The sequence below is a fragment of the Magnolia sinica genome, chromosome 18, assembly GCF_029962835.1.
Source record: "Magnolia sinica isolate HGM2019 chromosome 18, MsV1, whole genome shotgun sequence".
NCBI classification, from domain to species: Eukaryota; Viridiplantae; Streptophyta; class Magnoliopsida; order Magnoliales; family Magnoliaceae; genus Magnolia; species Magnolia sinica.
Window position 1 is genome coordinate 672,669 of NC_080590.1, and position 21,130 is coordinate 693,798.

At 39.8% G+C, this 21,130-nt stretch overlaps 1 protein-coding gene across 1 annotated transcript; it reads left to right on the top strand.

Annotated features, from left to right (window-relative positions):
* The first annotated feature begins 19,850 nt into the window (after nt 1-19,850).
* On the top strand, nt 19,851-20,659 carry LOC131233669 (uncharacterized). The gene is made up of 2 exons (XM_058230461.1): nt 19,851-20,136; nt 20,226-20,659. Exons 1-2 carry the CDS (start codon nt 19,851-19,853, stop codon nt 20,657-20,659), a joined length of 720 nt encoding a protein of 239 aa, XP_058086444.1.
* Nucleotides 20,660-21,130: the final 471 nt, after the last annotated feature.

Below are 21,130 nucleotides of genomic sequence, written 5' to 3' on the forward strand. Positions count from 1 at the left end.
AGAAAGGTGGTCTCAACTCCTACTGGTTGGACTAGAGTTTAGGGTCCACCCAGAGGATAACTTTAACTTCCAACCTATTAAGTGCTTGTGATATTCAATCCTCCTAATAGGTTGGCCTCACCAAAAATCAGCCACATCCATTGATCAAGTGAGCCACAACATAGAAAATAGTGTATAGCCATTGATAAATAGCAAAATATGAGTGTGCTCCATTTGATGAGTGGATGGGGCTGATTTTTGCATATAGTGTTCTTAATTGTAGGTCAATTTATTGAATGGATTTGTCCCGTGCACTTGATATGTAACAAATTTCCTGCTGGGTGGACCGTAATCTGTGGCACTTGAGACCTCTCTCTCTCGCCTACACACTCATACCTTTAGTTATTGAAAAGGTAGGCCCTGCTTGGTAGACAGATTTTTAGGTGGCTACCAAACAGGGCCTAAATTGACAAAGAACCCCTTGGGGCTTGTTGAGATGGTAGGTGGTGTTTTTTTTTTCGAGGGATATCTTTATTATAGGCAAAAAGCCAAAAGAAAAACAGTGAACACAAAACAGAAAATAGAAAGGAACACTAAAATTACAATAAACCAGCCCTTTGGTCAAGGATCCCACTCCTTGGGTCCTTACTCTTGTTATACTCTCAGGAGTTTCAACACCTGGTCAAGGGTTCAAGTACCCATAGGTGGTGAAATCCCTCTAAGGCGTGCGTGTGGGGGGTCTGTCTGCGTGTGTTTTTTTTTTTTTAAAAAAGGATCCCACTCCTTGAACCTCAAATAAATTCTGTGTCATACTAAAAATACAACAAACCAGGCCTTTGGTCAAAGGATCTCACTCCTTAAATGTCAAAGAAATTCTGCGTCAAAGAAATTTTGGCAACATAAAAGGAGGTGGCCAATGTCTCTGAAACAACGATCATTCTTTTCCCACCGGATGTTTTAGAAAAGTGCCACCATGGCATGCTGCCAAACCTTGCTGTCTTTCACAGGAGGACACCCCCCTAACCAAGAAGGAACCAACTCTCTTATAGAGCCAGGCTTATAACCCAAACAACCTCGAGAAGAGAGGATGTAGCCACCTAGCAAAAGAACAATATTTGCGAATTGGTTGAGGAATCGATCCACTAAACTATCCTTTTATTAATAATTACAAAATCAAATTATTAATTGGATTAGTCGTCCAGTTCTCATATGGCTCAAAAAACCAAGGTTGTTACATGGGAGGTTAAAGGATGACAAGATGGCGGTTACTTTTTTTTTTTTTGGGTCATGCATTGAAAGTTCTTTATCATACCAAGCTTTCTCATCTTTTAAAATCATAGCATTGCCTCCATTTGTCTCTTCAACTTTACAATCTTCTTTTAAAAAAGCATGTCCAAATATTTTTCAAACTTTCTTTTCATATACAGTATTATAATTAATCTATTCATAAAAAAATAGTGACCGACTCTAATCAACAAAACTTTCCATCAATGTAGTAGAGGGAAAGAATGGGAATTCTACCTTTTTTATGACTTAAAAAAATAATATTAAGATGGGTGAACAAATTTGATAAAATGAACATTAAATTATTTGTAAATTCTTCTATCATAAATCAAACTTAGTCTAATACCACTTTGATGTAGCCCAATGTGGTTGCAAATGGATTGTAATGGACAACTTAAATATGCTCAATTCAAAATAGTATATTTTCATGAATGCAACTTTAATTGAGGTAATTTAAAAGCTGAATAAACCTTGACTTGATGAGTCTAGTTTTAGGGGAAAAAAATAAAGATAAAATAAAACCTAAAGTTACATAAGATTAATTTTAGGACATTTTGAAACTATCTAAAAAATCATCAGTTCCACGTAGATGGTACTTCAAGAATTTTAATAGTTTTTATGGAAATTAAAATAAAATAATGAATTACCAAATATATATATATATATATATATATATATATATATATATAAAGATGTATATATATATATATATATATATATATATATAAAGATGTATAAAGATATATATAAAATTCATTAACTAGAAATACAAAAGAGTTGTCAGCAACAGACCTGTCGAAACTGAAAATTTTTACGATTAGAAAGTGGTGTAGATTAGATAAATTTGGATGATATTCCTGAATTAGGATAATTTCTATTTATATTATAATGTGCATCAGTTATAATCTCTCCAGAGCCATAACAAATCTCCATCTCCTCTATATATTCAATTGTTATTAGAAAAATAATATAAGTTGAAGATTTTTTACAATATAGTCTTTGTGACTTAACGTGGTATCAGAGCTCCTAATCTAGGTCCTTTGATCCACTCGCACCCTGCACCACTCATCGTCATTGTCAACCCAACACAGGTGGCAGCCATCATCATACTCCACCTTCATCAAATTTAGGCCTTGCCTTTAACTACGACCACCACCTGCTCTAACACTACCGCACTGCCTTTTCCTTGTTGTTGCCCCGTCCAGCACTGTAAACCAACCCCGCCCCATCCTGCAACACCCAAATCATCTTGAACTGCTCTACTTTTTCCATCTCTTCTGCTCTGCTTCTTCGAAGGCTAAAAATAATGGGCTGGATTTTCAAGCTTTGGCTCAATTCATGGGTTGAGCTTTTCTCTTGAATTGGGTTAAGAAAGTCTGCATTACAACTTACAAGTGTAATTTTATTTATTTTTATTTTTTATTTTAAATTCATGATAGATCTAAACTGAGAGCCATGGTTATTACAGTTCACAAATGCAAGAATTTAAGTGCTTGCGTATCATCATCCATCACACGCTGACGAGAGTATCTGAGCAGGCAAGAACAAATGCATATGCGTCTTGCAGTGGTCTTCGATACTTTTGGTCTGCTGTTGCAGCTTTACATCGTTTTCCAATCTCATCAGCCACGTATAATGCAGCTCTATCCTTGCGGTGGGTCCCCCTGCTTTCGATTCACGGGTGTAGCTTGACTTTTGAGTCTCTCTCATGTTGACAAAAATGTCCATATTTCACATGCAAAATGAGATGTGGACCATTTATCAGGTTTTTCCAAACTATACCTGATCTCTCAGAGATCACATTAATTGGTCCCTTCTCATGATCAGATGGGTTACACACTTACATATGGTCATTTCTTTTCAAAATTAAAGCCTATTCTTCTCAAACACTTGTAACCCCCACTTGAGGTGTGAACGGACCTGATCATCACCGATCACTGAGCACAGTAGGCCCCACCCAATGAGAGAGACTATCTTGTTGTTCATGCGTGCTAGGTCAGCACGTTTGCTGCCCAAATGCTTCTTCAATCCATCCTCTCCAACAAAACAAAACTTCCGTTTACATCGAGTTGGTCGGTTCATCAGGTGGGCTGCACTGGTATTCGTTTCCCCACATCACACTCCATTCCAAAGATCAAAACTACTCTCCTGCAACCGGGTTAGAATGTTATAGTTCATCACCATTTTAAAAATGATGGTGATCCTTGGACCCCGAAATGGGCAGGATGGTGCTTTAATTAGGTCCAGAGCTTAGCCAGGATCAGTAAGGAATGCCCGGTCCCATCATCAAGTGAGCCTCCATTATATAATAAGAACGGATGGACGGTTTAAAGACATTTGTGACCTATTCCCACTCACCATACATTGGGCAATCCTTGAATACAGGCCATGTTCCATTAATCCAAACTGTTCATGTGACGGGACTCATCTTAGATAGAGGGCACTCAAAAATTTTTATTTATTCAAACCATGGGCCATTTAGATCTTTTTCCTTATAGGGCTAGTGTCAGGGCTTGGGGAGTCGAGCTGGCCTTAGCCCAGCCCACCACCACCCTACACATGGCATAGTAATATGCATGGTATAATTCGGACCATCCAAATCGCTGATCAATTATGAATTTGGTGTAGAATTGAAACAAGGGTGACAAAAAGACAATAACAATCTAATCTACCCTTGGAATTTGGACGGCTTGCTATGATTTTTAACCATCACTATTTTTAACATATACCCATTATAATTATATATTACTTTCTTTTAAATCCCTACCCTAGTTTTGTTATTTATAGTCACCACCGGAGTCGAAAAGTAACTCTTATAGCTAGTCACCTTGGTTAGTTTAAATTCCATGAAAAAATGGAGCAAAGTTGTTATTATGCTTTCAAAAATTATGACAAGGTCTACCATAAAGTTAGCCAAATAAATGAGAAATTTACTAAATTTCACCTTTTTGAGTTTAATGATCCAAAATCATCTCTACTGCTGAAGATTTACCAAAATTAACTATCTTTGTAAAAGAGCTTACTAAAACCCTAGTTGTAGCTGACCCATTGTCAACCATATGTATTATCTTAGCTGTCCATATCGTTTGGTAGGGGAGAAGAGGAGGAAGAAGATGACGATGACAACGAATAGGTACAGCTTTTTTGTAGATTTCTTGGCCCCACCATACCATCAAACCCTAATTGTCCAACCCTAGATGTGTTAGTGTTTAGGACATGGTTACCTCGGGTAGGGTTGGACTATATGTTAACCCACGTGATCACGGGTTGGGGTCGGGTCGGGTTGACCCTCAAGCCAACCCGATTCATCGAAGTTGCACCCTTACAATCTACTAAACATAACACCTTACTAGATTCTAACAACTCACCACAAGTTTAGAGATGGTGATGCCATATGCTCCTCACATATGATACTCATGGACAGATATCTGGACCATCTAAGTTGTGGGAGACACTGTGGATGATGGTGCATGCCATCACTGTCATTTTTTGGGTTTAACATCTGGATATGACCATCACAGTTAGATAAGTGATTTGAATAGTCTGGATTTGCGTACAACTTTGTCTGCATGATCGAAGAGTCCCAACCAATTTTGAAATCATTGTGCCGTCATTTATTACACACTTGAGTATTTAATCTGTACAAGTCTTTAATTGATGAGAAAAATCTATATTAATGAAGAGATTAGAGGGCATTAAAGGGAGTTTCACCCTAAAAAAGAGTGTTTGATGCAAAAAGGCCCTAGTTAAGGAAACCTTATGTTGAAAAGTAAACATTTCATTGAAAACAGATTGCAGCCTTTTTGCGATTTTCATTATGGGCCCATATTTGACACATGCATAAATATGGCATCTTTTCATTGAGCCACGTTATGACAGTCAATATATATATATAGGGCTGGGTGAGGAGTAGGATTTGAATCCCCAACCCATAGTTAGCAAAACTCTATATGAAACTTGGTATTTTAGAAAATTACTGTTATAATTAATCAAAAGTTTAAACTCCATATATTTTAGTAGATATACAAAAAAGACTCTTTTTTAAGCAAGCAAAATTAATCACACACACACACACACACACACACACACACACACACACATATATATATATATATATATATATATATATATTTCAATAAAACATGTTTTATTTTAAAAAAAAAAAACAAAAACTTTTGTAGGCAATTTAAAATAGAAATTGGTGGTCAGTGAAAATTTTTAATAGAGACATTGGTTTATATAAGTATTACTTTAAAATTAAAGGAAAGAATTGAGAGAGGCAAAGAACACCATTTAACTATTGAACTATGATGCATATAGAAATCTTATTTTAACTAAACGTTTCAATTTTAACCTTATTTATATATACGTATGTACATGCATAACATGCACGCATATAGCTTGCTTGCCTTCGCTTTGGTTGCTATTTGTATAGTTGATCTCTGTATACGATAGGTCACTGTTGAATTTTTGCAGCTGGGCCCGAATAGGCTTTCTTGTAATTGGTTTGCTATATATGAAAACAGAGGGAACGCTTTTGAAAAAAAAAAAAAGAAGCTGTTTTTCACCCCAATATTTTGAATCCAAACCATGTTAAACCCGAATTTTCATTCACCGAATTTCCAGCATTTCTATTTTTTTTACTGTGTTTGCCGTTTTGCTAACCATGCCCCAACCACACACAAAAAAAGTAATGCACTTTAACCAATGATGTATCTTTTTAGTTATTGGTTTCAGTTACATTTTATATTACTTATCTTAAATTTAACTATTTTAAATATCTATTTACATTCCTAATATTTTCAATTTACAATGATTAAAATATCAAGTTGAGTCAGGTCAAGCATTAAGCCAACCGGATTGGCTGAACATCGAATTGGGTGGAGTTTTCGAGTTTTTGAACTACCATTTAAGTGGCATCATTGGGTTCTTGTTAGTCGAATGCCTGCGCAGTCCACTTATGGGTAATCATTTATCGGTGGGCCCCATATGTTTTCCCTCCCTAAATTCCAAATAAATAAAGAGAGCTATTAGGGGACAAGACACAAATCCTATCCTTATTCTCCTCGTGACTGATCCCTTTAACACACCGATCCATAGTTCGAGCGGTAAACTGAGTGAAGATAACCTCATTTCAACACTGAGATCTTGGTATCGATTCCCAAGTGGAGTGTGTGTACTAATGTGCCAACCAATAATAATAAATGTACATGATTAATTATGTTCCAAAGTACTTTATTCTCTTAGCTTGGAGAATTAAAAATGGGAAGGACTTTCTCTTTTCATAAGAGATGTAGGGACCAATAAGGAGAGGAGTTGGTGATGGGGATGCTGAAGATCGCAGCAGATTATAGGCTCTTCACTAGCATCAATATAAGGAATTCGATTAAATTTAGAATACGTACCTTGATTGGCTATTATACCGTTTGTCGAGATAGCTAAATTAGGTGTTGTGTGGTACCTACGTATGGTTGCACACTCTAATGTGAAGAAATGTGCATGTAATAGCATATAGATTTGGGGACCGAACACTTCCTTATAATAAAGAGGCTATGTGAATAACTCACCCATCGTAGGACTCTTCCAAGCCCTTGTCTCCATAATCCCGTCACTGAGAGAGTAGTCATCTTCCAATACAACTCTATCCAGAGTTGTTTATAGTAACTGTGTACACTCAACAATTATGCGGGTCTCACCCTGATGGTCATGCCATCGATTCAAACCAATCATTGCATTTCCTAATGGAATTATGTCATACATGATCTATAATTTTAACAATTTTTCACTTGGGACATTTATGGTAATATTTAATATGCAATATATTATCTAATATTTTTTAACGAGACCAAAGCTTTACTAGATATTTTAATGGATTTTGTGAAATACCCTAAATTATCTGATCCATTGGAATTACTAATGTTTGACCATAGTAGTCATCATCTCATTTGCCAAGGTAGGAGTAGGTGTGATCACAAGTGCCAACATTCCCAGTGACATGGATACCAAAAACATAAATGCGAAATATGAAAATCTCATGCTAGGTGAAACTCGCATGCAAACTTTCAAGCGCTCCAACCATCTCTATCAAGAGATGTCTTAACATCAATTATGCATAACCTTTATTTATTCATTTATCTTTATGCATGTAGAATGTGTATCCCTTAACAAACATATATCAAAACTTGAATCGTTAGTTGAACCTTAATTTACTGGAATGCGTACGCTACCTCAATGTTCGTCCTCCCATTGACCCTGAGCACCCCTCCCTTTAGCTATGTGATGCCTTAGGAGAAACATCCAATGGCTCTCTCTACTCTATCTAGGGCTCTTATCCCTCTATTAAAAGACATCAATTATGATAATCTACTACCCTATAGTTTTTCATATTCCTTGCTATATTAAAATCTTGTGATCTTGCCTTATTTTATGCATCTATATCCAATCCAATTCCTCTACTATTATGATCATCTACCAAATACACAATGTTCATTTAGATCAAGTGATAGACTTTAGATTTGGACCATTAAATTGTCGTCAAGTGCGATCAAAACCTTTTTAACAGTTAAAATAAAGGTGTAACAGTTGAAAACATTTAAGAAATCTTTTAAATTCTTTTTTTTTTCAAGTGTTGGGCTCAACAGAAAAAAAAAAAAACTACTTTATGAATACTTAGTCCCCTAAATCTAAGTTGTTAGTAAGTTCCTAAGAAACTAGCAGATCCTTTGTTGGCATATGTAAGTCTCAATGGACTTTGACGAATCACCTAATCATATACCCACTTTTATTGGCTACAAATAACCTTGTAAAATGAGTCAAAGCATAAATAATTAAGACATTGAACCCTTACATATATTTAGGTTGTCTAATAATTAATCAGATCTAATGCATCCTCAGGTTACATTGATCATGGTCCAAACATGATGGATTTCTTGACCTGGAGATTTAACATTGATCCACTAATGCAAGTAACAATAAGCCTGCTTGAGAGCTTTTGTCCATGGCACACTTACATTCATATGTGAGGTAGGGTGAAGGTATATGAACTCATTGTTATGCTTGTTGTATTTTGTTTCAAAATATGTTTAAAAATTTTGGTTTTCAAATTTTTAGTTTCCCTCCAAAATTTGAAAAGTTTTGGTGCTTTTGAATTGTGGGTTTTGTCCCACATCGGATTTAATAAAGAAAACTATCTTGTATATAAGATAGTCTTTTTGCCTTAGGCTTAAGCCCCATTCAGGGGGCATGTGAATTTAGTCCTTGGGGGGGGGGGGGGGGACTCTAATCTATGCCATTGACCACACACGCGCGCGCTCGCCGAGCCGAGCCGTGCCAAGTCCGAGTCCGTGTGCGCGTGCGCGACGCGACACGACGAGACGGGCTGGGCGCGGGCGTGGGTACAATGTGAGTTACGAAAATCATTCTCTTTTAAAAAACTCTCTCTGCTATTCTGGTTTAAGAATTTTACTGAGTTCATCGCTGAGTCAACTCAGCACTTTCGGATTAAACTGCAAGTGGTTCGAGCCCACGTACAATGAGTGCACCGCTGGGACCGGGTCATAGTCGTTGTATCCCGGAGGTCGATTGCTCTGGAAACCTGTTGCACTTGGGACGTTGTCCAAGGGGAGCAAATTCGATTTCAAGCTGAGTGACTCAGTCACGCCTCGACTCAATTCAATAAGTTCTTCTTTCTTAAAATCTTATTTTCCTTTTTTGGTTCATGATTTTAATAGTCTATTTAATTCAATAAAATATTCCAACAATCTTGAAATCGAATTGTTGAACTACATAGAATATGACTACAGTAACAGTAAATGCTTCTGCTGAGTTAGCCAAAATCGAACCGTTCGCTAGACAATGCTTTAAACGGTGGAAACAGAAACTGATGTTCGTATTGACCACCCTTAAAATTTCATACATACTATCTGAATCATTTACTATAGATCCAGCAAATCAAACCGAAGTAGCGGATGAAAATAATTATAAAAACTACATTCTAAACTCTTTGTCCAACGAACTATATGACGTGTATGCTTCTTATGAATCTGCTAAAGATATATGGACTACTTTAGAAAAGAAGTACATATTAGAAGATGCATGTGCTAAGAAACATGCAATTGCTAATTTTCTTCATTATGAAATGACAGACGATAAACCTGTCACAAATCAGATTCACGATTTTCAAAGTCTAGTTTACGAACTATCTACAGAAAGAATTAAGTTGGATGAAGTGTTTCTGTCAGGAACGCTAATAGAAAAGTTACCGCCCTCCTGAAAAGAATATAAGAATAGAATAAAACATAAAAAACGGTGTTTCTTTGAAAACTATTATCATACACATACGAATAGAGGAGGCTAATAGAATCAAGGACCAAAAAGGAAATAGAAATGAGATAGATTCCAAGGCCAATCTTGTGGAATCAAGTCGGGCAAATAATAAGAAAAAGGGCAACTGTCATAACTGTGAAAAATCTGGACATCACGCAAATGAATGTAGGCTCAAAAAGAAGAATGCAAATAATTAATTTAAGAAAAAGGGAAACTGCTACAACTGTGGAAAGCCTGGGCATCATGTTAAAACCTGCAAGCTTAAGAAAAACAAAGATAAGCCGCTGGTTAATCTTACAGAAACAGACAATGAGTCTGACATGATAGTAGCTGTGGTGTCAGAAGTCTTCCTTGTAAACAACTTGGAATGGGTACTAGACAATGTTACAACTAGCCACTTGTGTAAGGATTGTAGCATGTTTACCTCCTACCAAGTATCAGGAGATGATGAACAGGTGTTCACGGAGAATGTTAGAACGTCTCCAGTTGTAGGGAAAGGAAAAGTACTTCTGAAACTCACATCTGGAAAGACTCTAATATTGAATAATGTCCTACATGTGCCTGACATTAGAAGAAACTTGATCTCCGGTTCGCTCCTCAATAAGGCTTGTGTTAAGTTAGTATTTGATTCAGATAAGCTTGTAATGACTAAGAATGGAACTTTTGTTAGTAAGAGATACTGTAGTGATGGTTTATTCATTGTAAATGTATCCAATGATAATAATAAGAAGACATCCAATTCTGTTTATATCGTTGAACCTTTTTATCTATGACATAGTAGATTAGGTCATGTGAATATAGTATCTTTAAAGAAAATGAAAATATTAGGTTTATTACCTAATATATCTAATAAAGGATTCGATAAATGTGAAACATGTATAGAATCAAAATTCATTAGAAAACCCTTTACACAAATAGAAAGATCATCTGTTCTATTAGAGTTGATACACAGTGACTTAAGTGATTTTAGAAATCACATGTCTAGAGGTGGAAAAAGATATTACATAGCTTTTGTAAATGACTACTCTAGGTTCACTAGAGTCTATCTGTTAAGGAACAAAGATGAAGCTTTAGATATTTTTTCTAAATACAAAATTCAAGTTGAAAATCAGTTAAATATAAAAATTAAAAGACTTAGAACAGATAGAGGAGGTGAATATGAATCTTCTCAATTTAGAGAATTATGCAAAAGGAATGAAATAGGTCACGAAACTACAACTCCTTACACACCAGAACAGAATGGAATAACAGAACATAAGAATAAAACTCTAAAAGAGATGATGAATACTATGTTAAATAGTTTAGGCTTACCTTCAAATATGTGGGGAGAAACAATTCTATCTGCTTGTTATATCCTAAATAGGATTCCTTCTAAATCTTCTGAACAAACACCTTATGAACTTTTGAAGAATCATGTTCCTAGTTATAAATATATTAAAGTGTGAGGGTGTCATGCTAAAGTAGGATCACCTGAAACTAAAAAAAAAAAAAGTTAGGTCCTAAAACAACCGATTGTGTATTTATAGGGTACGTACAAAATAGTGCAGCCTATAGGTTTCTAGTTTTAAAAACTAAGGATAATATTCTAGATCCTAATACAATTATAGAAGCAAGGGATGCAGAGTTCTTTGAGAACGTATTCCCTATGAAATCTAAATCTATAGGAATAGGGAAGCCAATGAATCAGATATTGCATCTACTAGTAAAAACGCTTATGAGAAAGTAGTAGAAGAGAAACAACCAAGAAAAAAGTACTAGGGTCAGAAAAAAAACTAACCTAGGAGATGATTTTTTCACCTTCTTAGTAGAAGATGATCCGACAACCTATATAGAAGCAATTAACTCTTCACATACAACCTTTTAGAAGGAAGCAAAAAATGATGAGTTAGAATCTATATCTAATAACACTTGGAAACTTATAAACCTACCACTTGGAAACAAATCAATAGGCTGTAAATGGTTGTTTAGAAAGAAACTAAAACCAGATGGGACTATTGATAAGTTTAAGGTTAGGTTGGTAGCGAAAGACTTTAAATAAAAGGAAGGAATAGATTACTTTGATACATATTCCCCTATTACTAGGATTACAACTATTAGAATCTTAATAGCGATAGCCTCTATATATAAACTAGTGGTACACCAGATGGACGTTAAAACGAATTTTCTAAATGGAGACTTAGAAGAAGAAATATATATGGAGCAACCTGAAAGTTATAAGATATCAGGTAAAGAAAATAAAATATGTAAACTAATTAAATCATTATATGGATTAAAACAGGCTCCTAAATAATGACATGAAAAATTTAATGGTGTTTTAAAATCAAATGGTTATCATATAAATGATGTAGATAGATGTGTATATAGTAAAATTTTTGGAAATGATTATGTTATTGTATGCCTTTATGTTGATGACATGCTTATTTTTGAAATTAATATTAAATTAGTTAATGTAACTAAGAAATTCTTATAATCTAAGTTTGACATGAAAGACTTAGGAGAGGCTAGTGTAATCTTAGGTATTGAAGTAACCAGGAAAAATGATGTTATTATATTATCATAACCTCATTATATTGAGAAAGTTTAACCATTTTTACTGTTTACCTGTCAGTACTCCTTATGATTATAGTGTGACTCTTATGAAGAATAAAGAAAATAGCATGTTTCAATTGGAGTATCCCAAAATAATTGGTAGCCTCATGTATCTAACAAACTGCACTAGACCAGAGATATCTTTTGTAGTAGGAAGACTAAGTAGATATACACATAAACCTGGTATAGACACCCCACCCAGGCTAACATCTCGAGAAGGCTAAGACAATCTGGGAACCACAATCATAAACCCTAATCCCATCCTAAACTTAAAACCTTGGGCGAAAATCCCCAAACTTCCAATCCATAGCCAGAAACCGTAATCTAGACCGTTCAATCCACATACAACCCCGCCTTTACCCTACGTTATAGTTAGAACTCTTTACCCGAATATAAACCGACTTATCCAAGCTATAAAAAAAACTCAGAAAGGACCATCGGATGAACCAGCGCGTCACATAAAGCCCACGTGCTCGGGCCCAACCCGAACGCGACCTAGGAGGCAGTCTAACTACCGCGAGCGGTAGTTTGACTACCTCCTGCGGTACTCCAACTGCCGCCGCTCGCGGCCCGCGTGTGAACAGCTGTCCCAGCATTCAAAAGTCAACTTTCCTTCAAAATTACTCCCCCTACCCTCACTATTTACTAATTTACCAGCCCCATAAGCCAATAAGAGAATGCCATGTGGCATCTCTCTCTTCTTCACTAACCACCACTTGCCACCTCAGCATTTACCCATCCCAAAGCTAAAAATTACAGCAATGCCATTGGAGAAGGCTATAAATAGCCCTCTTCTCTTCTCATTTCAACAACAACCAAGAGAGGGAGAGAGGAAGAGAGTAAGCGAGGAAGAGAGTGAGGGAAAGGGAAGGAGCTCCCAAACCTTCAAAGTTCTGATTTTTCAGCCACCCCCCTAACCACCCTCTTAACCTTTCCAACCCATAAGCCTAACCCAAATTGGTCATGATTCAGTTTATGTTTAAGCCTATTCAAAAATCAAGCCAAGGATTTATCATCCTACAAGCATTCATCATGACATCTACTTCCTTCTCAACCCCCTGCTTCTCTAGATCTCTCGAGAACGTATGTTCTTTGACTTGCCGTACACCGGATCCTATCACATTGGAAATTCCTAGTGATCTAGTCCATTCTTCTTTACCTTTTTTACATAAGCATCATCACATCCGCTTTCTAGGTACGCCGTTGGACGTATGCTCTGTGGCTTACCGAAATCTCAAATCTTGCTACATCAGAAATTCGTATGTGTGCCTAGTCCCATCTCGACCACAGCATCCATCATCCCTTGAGATTATTTTTACCACACTAAGTAGAGACCGTACATTTGTACGGACAGAGTGGGTGCTTAACACCTTCCCTCTCTGTAACCGAAGTCCCTTACCTAGAATCACGGATCGCAGACCAGGAGTCAATCTAAGGAGAGTCTTTGAATTTCTCCAACCTTATATATTTTGTTGGTTCTAACCGACTGCGAAAATTTGATATTAATTGGCTAGTGGCAACTCCAATATCCACAAATCAGCCTAACCACCCCACCATCAAAGCAATAAAATTTAAACCAGCATGGGTCCGGATTTTCAGTGTCTATAGAATGGGGACTCCACTAGGGACTTACTAGCTCACATTAGTTGAGACCCGACTCGAAAACGTGTGGTATTCCAATATGAAGGGACATCATCTTTGCATTCATACAAAAAAAAAATCTTCGGCCTGCTCTTCCTTAAGCAGAGAATCAAACCATGACCACTTGATCCTGTGCAGCCATGACCTCTCAAGCTATCCATGAAGAAGAGCCGGCGGCCCAGCCAGCTCCCGAAACATCCTCACCCGCGCCCACACCTACACTCGCACCACTACCAGTAGCTCAAACAGACCCACAAGTCAATACCACTATGTAAGAAATGGTCTAAGGCCTTCGAGCAATGCAAGAGTTACTACTTCGCCTAGTGCCAAATGCTACACCGAATGCACAGGCAACCCAACCTAGTGTGCAAAATAGTTCACTCCCTCAGACACCTTTGCCTTCTCTCTCATTCCTCCAGCAAATCCCGTGCTCCCTCTCTCAGAAGAATCAGTACAAGATCAACAACAGCCAGCAATCGGGAGCAACCCTCCCGTATATCTCTACTTAGCACATCACAACAACCAGGTTACAACACAAGTTCCCCTTTATGGGAACCACAGACAAGAACTGGCGGATGCCTAAGAAGGGGGCCAGTTTCGAGTCCAACTCACTCCCCCTAACGGAAGTAACATTCCGAATTTGGTAGATACCCGAGGCAGGAGCCATTTTCGAACCTCACACCCTCCTCCGAAAGGGAGCGGCATTCAATTTCAGCTTCCTCCCGCCACAGGGAGTCCACCGTCTTTCCAATAACCTCCCATTCTTGATCCATACGAAGAAGAAGCAGCACAAGCCCTACAGCAAAGGGCAAGATACCATCCTCAAGGCAAGTTTAAGATTGAGGAATTATGAGAGCAACTACAGATGGTGCAAAATCAGCTCCAGAGACAGCAAGGAGTGGACCACCCATCCACCAAATTCAGAGACCTTTGTCCCTTCCCAGATGCCCGGGTACCTCCGAGCTTCGAGGTACCAAAATTCAAAAGGTATGACGGTAACGGGTGCCCCACGGCACATTTAAAAGCATTTTGTGGGGAACTCAATGTGATAGTAGGGAATAATGGAGCCTTGATACGGCTATTCCAGAAATTCCTTAAGGGTGACGCCTTGGATTGGTACACCTCACTGGACAGCCATCAAATCAGAACCTAGGAAAAACTTTTCTAGGCATTCATTGACAGGTTCTCATATAACCTGAACATGGCTCCAAGAAGATCTGACTTGGCTGCCTTAAGACAAAAAAGCGATGAATCTTTATCGGCATACATAGGAAGGTGGCGAGCCATGGCAGCTCGAATGAGAAACCCCATCGATGACGAGGAGCAGATATCCATGATTGTACATTCAGCAAATCTCAGCATTTCAGGATATCTAATCTCTTATCCATACGTAAATTTCTCCCAATTCATCCGAGCCGGAGAACAAGTCGAAGCCGGAATCAGGGCTGGGACCATTTCCCCATGGCCACACCAGGCCCCTTCAATCAAGAGAAATAAAGTCGAGGGGAAACCTATTGGATATGGGAATGGAAATAGCACTGCTCCCGTGTAGCGCACTATAGAAATTAACAACATTGTCGCTAATACTCATGACAACCAATATGCTCCACAACCAGAGCCACATCAAGACAAGTAGTACCAGCCACAGCCAAATAGGCAGTACCAACCCTAGCCGACCCAACATGGATATCAGGCACAGCCATCTCAACAACAACAACAACAACCTGGGGGAAATGCGCCAGGACCATACAAACAGGCAATGTTAGGAAGGAAGTTTACCCCTTTAGCACAAACATACAGTCAAGTTCTGACTATGTTAATGCAAAAGCAACTTTTGACATCGCTCCAACCGCGGCTTCCCCCTAACCCTTTGCCACCTGGTTACAACGAAAATCAATACTGTGTATACCATCAAGCTCCTGGACATCTAACGGACCGCTGCTTCGCTTTGAAACACGCGGTCCAAGATTTGATCGAAAGTCAGAAAATCGCCATCACCCCGCAGGCTAGCAATATGGCCCAAGCTAATATTCTCCAAAACCCCCTGCCATCGCATCAAGCAGGACCCAACACATCTAGCACCTCTACTGTCAACCATATCGAAGGAGGGCAACCCGCGTACTCCTCTCCACATCATTCCATACAAGCAATCATGCTCGACACAGCAAACCGGGTATGGGGATACCAACAAGCACCAGTCACTCAACCTCTTATTTTTCTGGAAGCAGCACCAGCCACTTAGCCTCTTGCAACACCATTAACACCACCTCTTGTATTCCTTGAAACAGCACCAAACAGGTCAAATCCTGAACCCATTGTCCTCCCGATAGGCCCCCCTGATCTAACCCTGCTAACCTCGCAAGGGGCACCCTCGGTTCAAGCCCCAACATTCCTGATGCCTCACCAGCTGGCACATGCCCAGAGGATCCTTCCCACACATCGAAAAGTGGAAGAAAACTCTGCTTCCAAAACCAGTCAGGACTTGGTAGCACCTCAAGAAAAGTCATTGGATTCATCACAAAACATTCCAGCCACAACTCCCCATCCGCAAGAACCGCTGATATTCCTAGAAGGAAGGACGGTTCCCTTCTACGACCCAAAAGTAGTCCCATGGCATTATCCAGAATGTGATGAAGTGGGTAACGACAGGAGGTATTTCAAGAGAGACAATCAGAATCCGAAAGAAACCTGGAGAACTTTGTCGGGAACCACTTGCAAGACCAATACTGCTTATGACATAGCAACTCAACTCAAAACCATTCCCGCACAAATATCCATATGGGAACTCCTATGCACGTCAAGATCGCATCAAGAAGTCTTTGCGAAAACAATGAATGATGCCCACATCTCTCCTGATGTACCTCCCGAAATGGTGGCAAGTATGATCAGACAACTCCTCGCACCACGAGTCATCACTTTCTCGGATGAGGAACTACCACCTAAAGGGCGTGAACATGGACGTTCACTAAATATAGTTGCCTGTCATAAGAATTTTAAAGTCCCACTCGTGCTCATAGACAACGGATCTATCCTGAATGTCTGTCCTTTGAGGATTGCCGAAAGGTTGGGGATAGAACCGTCCTCTTTCAGGCCCAGCACCATGAGCGTTAGAGCCTTCGACAACGCCCGAAGGCAGGTTGAGCCAGAAATCGACCTTGAATTACAAATCGGACCAGACATGACCCTTGTCACGTTTCAGGTCATTGACATTCCTACCTTATTTAACCTTCTGTTGGGGCGACCATGGCTTCATGCCGTTGGAGCCATCCCATCCACCCTCTATCAAAGGGTTAAATTCCCTTCGGGAAATCGAATCATTTTAGTGTTGGCCAAACTAGAAACCATCTTACCGGTGACGGTCAATATCCCAGAAACCAATATTCCAGTGATTGACATTCTGCATGCAGAAGGTGACATATCGTATCACAGCTTCAAATTCGAAAATTGTGAATGCAATCACCAACCCACGCCCTCTTGCTGCTGAATATGTCATTCCTCCTGCCGAACGGCAAATCCTGAACTACCGTACCAAGTTCCATGACAAAGGTATGGTGGTAAAACTAGTACCCGTCAACATGCAGAGACAGGGATTGGGATATCAGCCGACACTAAAGGATCAGGCTGAAAGGCCAAAAAAGCGTTAACCGTTTGAGTGCACACCCATTAAGTTCATAAAGGCTGGGACAGTTTGTGAAGACAAGATGACTTCTCTTGAGGACCACCTCCAGCAACTCAAACTCGCAAAGCATGCTAACCAGGAGTCCATCTGGCCACTAATAAGGTGGGATAGGATCCTCAGGGCATCAAAAGCACATCTAAAGCTAGGGGCAGAACCCCCAGACCCATCACATGAAGCTAGGGGCATGGAAACAGGTCCACCCACAAGGGACCTGGAACCAGGAGTGCCCCTTATAGGTGATACAGGTAAGAACGTGGAGGAACCTATCCCCGCTCACAGTCAGAGGTACACATCCCCACCACCAGCTCAACAACAGAAGGGACAGAGGCAGCCCAATCACTGGATCGACAAGGGAAAATGGCCTGCCCTTGACTGGACAGATATGAAGGTCCCATCACAAAAGGAGTCCGAGGAACCAGAAGAGCTCCAACTGCGGGGTGAAGAAATCGAATCAGATTCCGACTCTGAGCCTAGCCCAGTAGACATCATGGTCATCAGGACAGATGACCCACAAGAACAGAAAGAATAGAATAATGAGGTTGGATGGGGGAAAGAACCACCATGGACAGCTGTCCCCCTAACGACCGAATCAGACGGTGAACCATTCATGGATGCCAGCTTTAAAAAAATGCTAATGTAAATAGTAGTTGGTATCCCGAACCAGGGTAAGACCAATCATGGTCCGCAACACCGTCCTGTTCGGGACACCTTAGCCACACAAAAAAATTAGAAAATTTTCAAAACATAAAAACATCACATATTCCCAAAAATACAAAAAAAATCAGATATTCCTCAAAACCACAAAACATCAGAAAATTTTTAAAATACAAAAACAATAGAAAAACTTTCAAAAATCACTGTGCCAAACACCTCGCACACATTGCAGGAGTTTGAGGTCGACTTGTATGATTTCGATCTAAAGTTGGACTTCGAACTCATGGGTTTGGATGAAGCCCTAGATGAGGGAAATGATGATACAGCTCTCGAATTCGAGAATTCTCTCAAAAAATTTGAAATAAAGGCCAATGTTGTAGCAGAAGATTTCAAAATTGTGAACTTAAGATCAGCAGAATTCCCCAGAGAGGTGCGCATCGGTAGATCACTCTCCCCGGAACACAAGCAGAGAATGATAGAGTTTCTAAAACCGAGGTTGTCCAACTTTGCTTTCTCTTATGAGGACATGCCAGGGCTAGATGAAGATCTGGTAGTGCACTATCTGCCAATAAAGCCTGACATGAAGCCTGTCAAACAAAAGCTGCGAAAAATGAAGCCAGAATGGGCCCTGAAGGTTCGTGATGAAGTCATCAAGCAATATAACGCGGGATTCTTGGTAGTCTCCAAATATCCGGAATGGCTCGCAAATATCGTACCAGTTCCAAAAAAGGATGGGAAAGTCAGGATGTGCATCAACTTTAGAGATCTCAACAAAGCAAGCCCTAAAGATGATTTCCCTCTACCTCACATTGACACACTGGTAGATAATACTGCTGGACATAAGATCTTCTCTTTCATGGATGGTTTCTCCGGTTATAACCAGATCAAGATGGTCATCGAAGATTAAGAGAAGACTTCCTTCATCACACCATGGGAAACTTTCTGTAATCGAGTTATGCCCTTCGGACTGAAGAATGCCGGAGCTACATATCAACGAGCCATGACTGCCTTATTCCATGATATGATAAACAAGGAGATGGAAGTTTATGTGGATGATATGATCGTCAAGTCTCGCATAATCGAAGGACATTTCGATGACCTCAAAAAGCTCTTTGACAGGCTAGAAAAGTTCAAACTCCACCTCAACCCCCAAAAATGTGTCTTCGGTGCAACCGGGGGCAAGCTGTTAGGCTTCATCGTCAGTGAAGATGGTATCCGAGTGGATGAAGCCAAGACTAAGGCGATCATCGAAATGCCACCACCCAAGACTGAAAAAGAAATTCGGAGCTTCCTCGGGCAGATCCAGTACATTAGTCGATTCATCGCACAGCTCACACCCATCTGTGAGCCCATATTTAAGCTACTATGGAAGAGCTCGCCAAAGGAATGGAATGACGATTGTTAAGCGGCCTTCGACAAGATCAAAAAGTATCTGCTAAATCCTCCGATGCTCATACCACCTACTCCGGGTAGGCCATTACTGCTTTATATTTCCGTCGTAGCAGAAGCAATCGGATGTGTTCTCGGCCAATACAACGTTACCGGAAGAAAAGAGCAAGCAATCTACTATCTAAGCAGACGATTCACGAGCTATGAAGCCAAATATTCCAGCTTGAAAAAGACATGCCTTGCCCTGGTCTGGGCAACACAGCGACTATGACAGTATATGATCGCTCACCCAATCTTTTTGCTCGCTTGCATGGACCCATTGAAATACTTGTTCGAAAAACCAGCACTAAAGGGTAGGATCGCAAAATGGCAGCTATTGCTTTCAGAATTTGACATCACATATGTCACCCAGAAGGCAATTAAGGGGCAAGCACTGGCCGACCATCTAGCAGTACACTCTCTGCCTGACTACGAACCATTGAAGACCTTCTTTCCCGATGAGGATATCCTCCTGATTGAGGAAGAAGAAGAAAAGAAGGTAGGAGAGTGGACACTCTATTTCGACGAAGCCGTAAATTCAAAAGGGAGTGGAGTAGGTGCCATACTCTACTCTCCCAAAGATGTCCCAGTTCCCATATCTAGAAGACTAACATTCCAATGCACTAATAACATGGCTGAGTACAAGCATGCATCGCTGGTCTAAGAGAGGCCATAATCCTCAACGTGAAGAAGTTACGAGTCTTCGAGGACTCGCAGCTCATCATCAATCAAATAAACGGCGATTGGAAGACCAAAGATGAAAAGCTGATCCCGTATCACGTCTATCTAGAAAATCTAATCAAAGAATTTGAAGAGATCACTTTCTCTTACATGCCCCGAGTCAAGAATCAGTTTGTAGATGTTTTAGCTACCCTCGCCTCGATGTTGGAGATCTCAAAAGGAGTTGCTGAATGGGAACTTACTGTTGAACTTCAGGAGGAGCCCGCATTCTGCCTACAGATCGACGAAGCTGAGCAACCCTCGAATGATCGGCCATGGTACACAAACATCAAAGAATATCTCGAGCATCAGAAGTACCCAGAAGGAGCAACACTAGTCGATCGACGCACCATCCAATGACTAGCGGCACAGTTCGTGATCACTGGGGGCATTCTTTACAAACGATCCTTCAACCAAGTCCTCCTTCGCTGCGTGGATGAAACAAAAGCAACGCAGGTTATGTCAGAAATCCACGAAGGACTATGCGGCTCACATATGAATGGACACATGATGGCGAAGAAGATCCTACGACTCGGCTACTATTGGCTTACAATGGAGACAAATTGCTGCAAACACGTCAGGAAATGCTTCAAGTATCAGGAATACGCAAACCAAATCCATGCGCCCGCTTCTGAACTCTACAACCTGACAGCACCATGGCCCTTCTTTATATGGGGGCTAGATATTATTGGTAAGATTAGCCCAAAAGCTTCAAACGGGCATGAATACATCCTGGTGGCGGTAGACTACTTCACCAAATGGATAGAGGCAGCATCCTACACTACTATCTCAGCATCCCATGTGGTCAAGTTTATGAAGAACAACATCATC